Here is a 3,740-nt window from a genome sequence, read left to right on the forward strand (position 1 = left end):
TTCTTTGCTTGACAAGTGCTATCTATGTGTGATCTCTGTCAGCTTAACTACTTACCAATATGGGGTGGGCAAAAGTAGATTTACAATTATTCATATGGAAAAAGACATGCAGGTTATGATAATTACAGTAGTTTTACTAATTGAAAAGGATGTCACAATGGCACAGTGCTCAGAGGTACAATCCTATTAGTGCTCAAATTGCCAGCATTCATTATTCACACATTCTCGTAGTCTTTGAAAATCAGTAAAGGAACTTGGATTTCAGTGACCTGCCTGGGTCACCCCACTGCCTCCTGAGGTGATTGAACTCAGAACTCCTACACAGTGGTCATGTATTCTGAAAATTCGTATTTTGAATACCTTATATGCTGTGTTCCATTATTGCTATCATGCAGGTCTTTGGGTGACTGATATATGTTATATTTCTGATAATATGGCTCACTGGGGAGGAACTAGGGGCCCCCAAGTAAGGCACACTACAAGAGGCACAGTAGTGGTAGTGGCTAAACTTTTTCTATTTAGAGACTTGGCCTTCCTCCAGGGGGACTCTGGGGAGCACTTGACAGTGCCTTATGGTGGAATTCTGTGATTTCCCCTTTCTGTCCCCTCCCTGTTGATCATTTGTGTGACTCTTCCAGTGACACCCACTTTTCTGTTCTGGGTGGCTCAGAGCCCTGCTTCCCTTTGAAATTGAATCCAAGTCTTCCATCTTCTTTGTGACTCACATCTCTCTTCTCTGTGTGACACTGGACACGACTCTATTTGCATGTTGGCAACAAGCAGCTGAGTTTAGATCACAGATCCATGTTATCTGTGAAGAGGACAGACTAACCTGAAAGAGCCAGAGAGGTTTCCAGAAACTGTGCTCTACAGCAGCCTAAACGGGGAAAAGAAAAGAGACAGGTTCAGTGAAGCAGCAGGTAGAGGCAACAGGTTCACAGGGAGAAATTTCAAATCAGCAAAGCGCTTGTACAGCAACAGAAAGAACCAAGATCAGGTCAGCCTGGAAGCTGGAATGTCAGGACCCATCAAGGGGGTGCTTCTCTTTCTTTCTATCGCTCAGTTTGTTCTGGGAATGCTGGTGAATGTCTTCATTGTGCTGGTCAATGGCAGCGGCTGGGTCAAGAGCAAGAAAATCTCTTTATCTGACTTCATCATCACTAACCTGGCTCTCTCCAGGATTGTTCAGCTGTGGATTCTCTTGTTTGATTGTGTAAAAGATATATTTTTTCGCAGTCTATTTAATAATGGGGCATTAATTCAAGTTATTGATATTTTCTGGACATTTACAAATCATCTGAGCATTTGGCTTGGCACCTGTCTCGGTGTCTTCTATTGCCTGAAAATCGCCAATTTCTCCCACCCCACATTCCTCTGGCTCAAGTGGAGAGTTGCCAGGGTCGTCGTATGGATGCTATTGGGTGGGCTGCTCTTCTCATGTAGTGATGCCATGTCTCTGATTCTACAGTTTAAGATGTATTATGTTCTCCAGAGAGCTAATGACTTGGGGAATGTGACTGAGCACTTTAGAGAGCTAAGGAATGAATATGAGGTGATCCATGTTCTTGGGACACTGTGGAACCTCCCTCCCCTAATTGTGTGTTCGGCCTCCTACATCCTGCTCATCCTCTCCCTGGGGAAGCACACGCGGCAGATGCAGCAGAGCAGAACCAGCACCAGCGACCCCAGCTCCGAGGCCCACAAGAAGGCCATCAAAATGGTCCTCTCCTTCTTCTTTCTCCTCCTGTTTTACTTCCTTGCCTATTTACTCACATCATCCCATTATTTCCTACGAGGAACTGGAATGACTAAGCTGATTTCAGAAGTAAGTACCATGTTTTATCCTGCCTGCCACTCGTGGATTCTCATTCTGGGAAACAGTAAGCTGAAGCAGACGTTTGTGGAGCTGCTCTGGTGTAAGTCTGGTCATCGGAAGCCTGGATCCAAGGAACGCTTTTCCCCGTAAAATGACAGAAGGGATAGGAGAGAGCCGTAGGAAGGAGAGAGAGTAATGCTAACCTGTCCCCACTAGGACACTTCTCTTGCCTCTCTTTGCATGGTTGTTTTGGAGACCGCAAAAACAGTCTTTGGAAAATGTCAATATATTTAGAGCACTGTTACTATGTAGAGATAGAGTTGTATTTTAATAACTATGCACTCAACGTAGTGAGCTGATACCTAGCTTTAAGGTAAAGTTTATACTGACAATGATAAACTTTTTTAAGTAAAACAGTCTAGTGGACTTGTGGGGAAGAGCAAAACCATTGCAGTCCCACAGACTTTGATTTGAATTCTGGTTTGTCCATTTTCTAAGACTTTTGTCCTTAAGTGAGCTACTTTAATCACCTGTCTAGTCTGCTCATCCCTCATTTTAAAATGTGGACTGTGAGATCACCTTAGAGATGCATGAGACCATGTGTGCCAGCATTTTAGCACAGTATGTTGTATAAAGTGCTCAATAGGTAAAGTTCTCATTGTAACTAGCCGTGAGCTATGCAGCAGTTGCCACAAGATGCCAATTTCCACAACTCCACTGTGTGATGGCCAGTGCCGAGGAATGGCAATCAAGACCCTTGGATCCTATTTCCAATCCAGTCTTCCAGTGATGAAGTCATTTTCCTTCTATCACAATTATCCTTGCATTCCTTTGCCATTTTGCTAAAGTAAAATTTCAAGTACTTTTATTTTTTAGATTGAGCAAAAGTCCAAGCATTTTTAAAATGACCCCAGATGGACATCTGCTTTTAAATTTTCAGAGTTTTATTTAAAAATAATGTAAGTAGTTTTTATAAGTTTAATCGAATTTAGTTTACTACAATTACATAGGCATTGATTTACTTACCATTACTGAACAGTGGCTAGAAGTCAATGAGAATATTATTGCTTAAGATCACGAAGAATTATCAAACTTGTGAACATATCCAAGACACATGGCAGTCCTGAATCAAAATTTTATCACTGATGGGGCTCTCCCCAGTGAAGCTATGGGAATGTGGACCCTGAGAGCCTTGGTTCCAATCCTGACCCCCGGACCTTCGGAACTAGGTGACTTCAGGGAAGTTCCTTAACCTCTTTCTCTTTCCCTTTTCTTGTTTATAAAATGGGAATGATATTTTGTTGGTAGAATTGTTTGAAGGAATGGATGAATTAACAACATGAAAAATGCTTCGAGTCCCACATGGAGTAAAAATACTCAATACATATTGCTATTGTTATTGTTCTTATTTTGTTATATTTTGACGTAGCATGAAGGATCACCACACTACTTGCATTTGGTCATATGTAACCAGAAATCAATTTTTGGATGGTTCTGGGATGTATATATTCATTTCTAAAATGACTGGAATAAAATGTCATTTGATCTGTTTGCTTTCAAATTAATGTTTGCCTCTTGAAACTGCTGGGAAACGTTATAATTCGAACATAACTTAAAATTCTCTTTGAAAAAGGCATCTATTGAAACTTAAAAGAATGATTTAATATTCATTCCTAATTTACCAAAATGGATTCTGAAACAGGTCTTCCTGTAATTGGTAGAAATCTTTGCTTCTCTTCAGCACAGGGCAGTTTAGCACAGGAGACCCATGCTGTCTGGATTGGCATCTGCTTGTTCACCCTGACCTACCCCCTGCTCTTGGTTTCATTCTTACCCACTCTTGTTCACTTGTTGCTATTTTCTGTCACTTTGACATCTCTGCCTAGCTCTGACCTTCTGGTTCCCTGCCTTTCCCTTAATTCCT

General features: G+C 41.6%; 1 protein-coding gene across 1 annotated transcript; it reads left to right on the forward strand.

Moving 5' to 3' along the window:
• The first annotated feature begins 422 nt into the window (after positions 1 to 422).
• On the forward strand, positions 423 to 3,201 carry LOC118711064 (taste receptor type 2 member 3). Its single transcript, XM_036423993.2, has one exon. It carries the CDS (start codon positions 1,016 to 1,018, stop codon positions 1,964 to 1,966), a length of 951 nt encoding a protein of 316 aa, XP_036279886.1. The 5' UTR covers positions 423 to 1,015; the 3' UTR covers positions 1,967 to 3,201.
• The last annotated feature ends 539 nt before the right edge of the window (positions 3,202 to 3,740 follow it).

The sequence above is a fragment of the Pipistrellus kuhlii genome, unplaced genomic scaffold (assembly GCF_014108245.1).
Source record: "Pipistrellus kuhlii isolate mPipKuh1 unplaced genomic scaffold, mPipKuh1.p scaffold_m20_p_10, whole genome shotgun sequence".
Lineage (NCBI taxonomy): Eukaryota > Metazoa > Chordata > Mammalia > Chiroptera > Vespertilionidae > Pipistrellus > Pipistrellus kuhlii.

What these genes read in the sequence shown, in the direction of transcription:
- LOC118711064 (XM_036423993.2), top strand. Translation starts at nt 1,016, where the DNA reads ATGTCAGGACCCATCAAGGGGGTGCTTCTCTTTCTTTCTATCGCTCAG.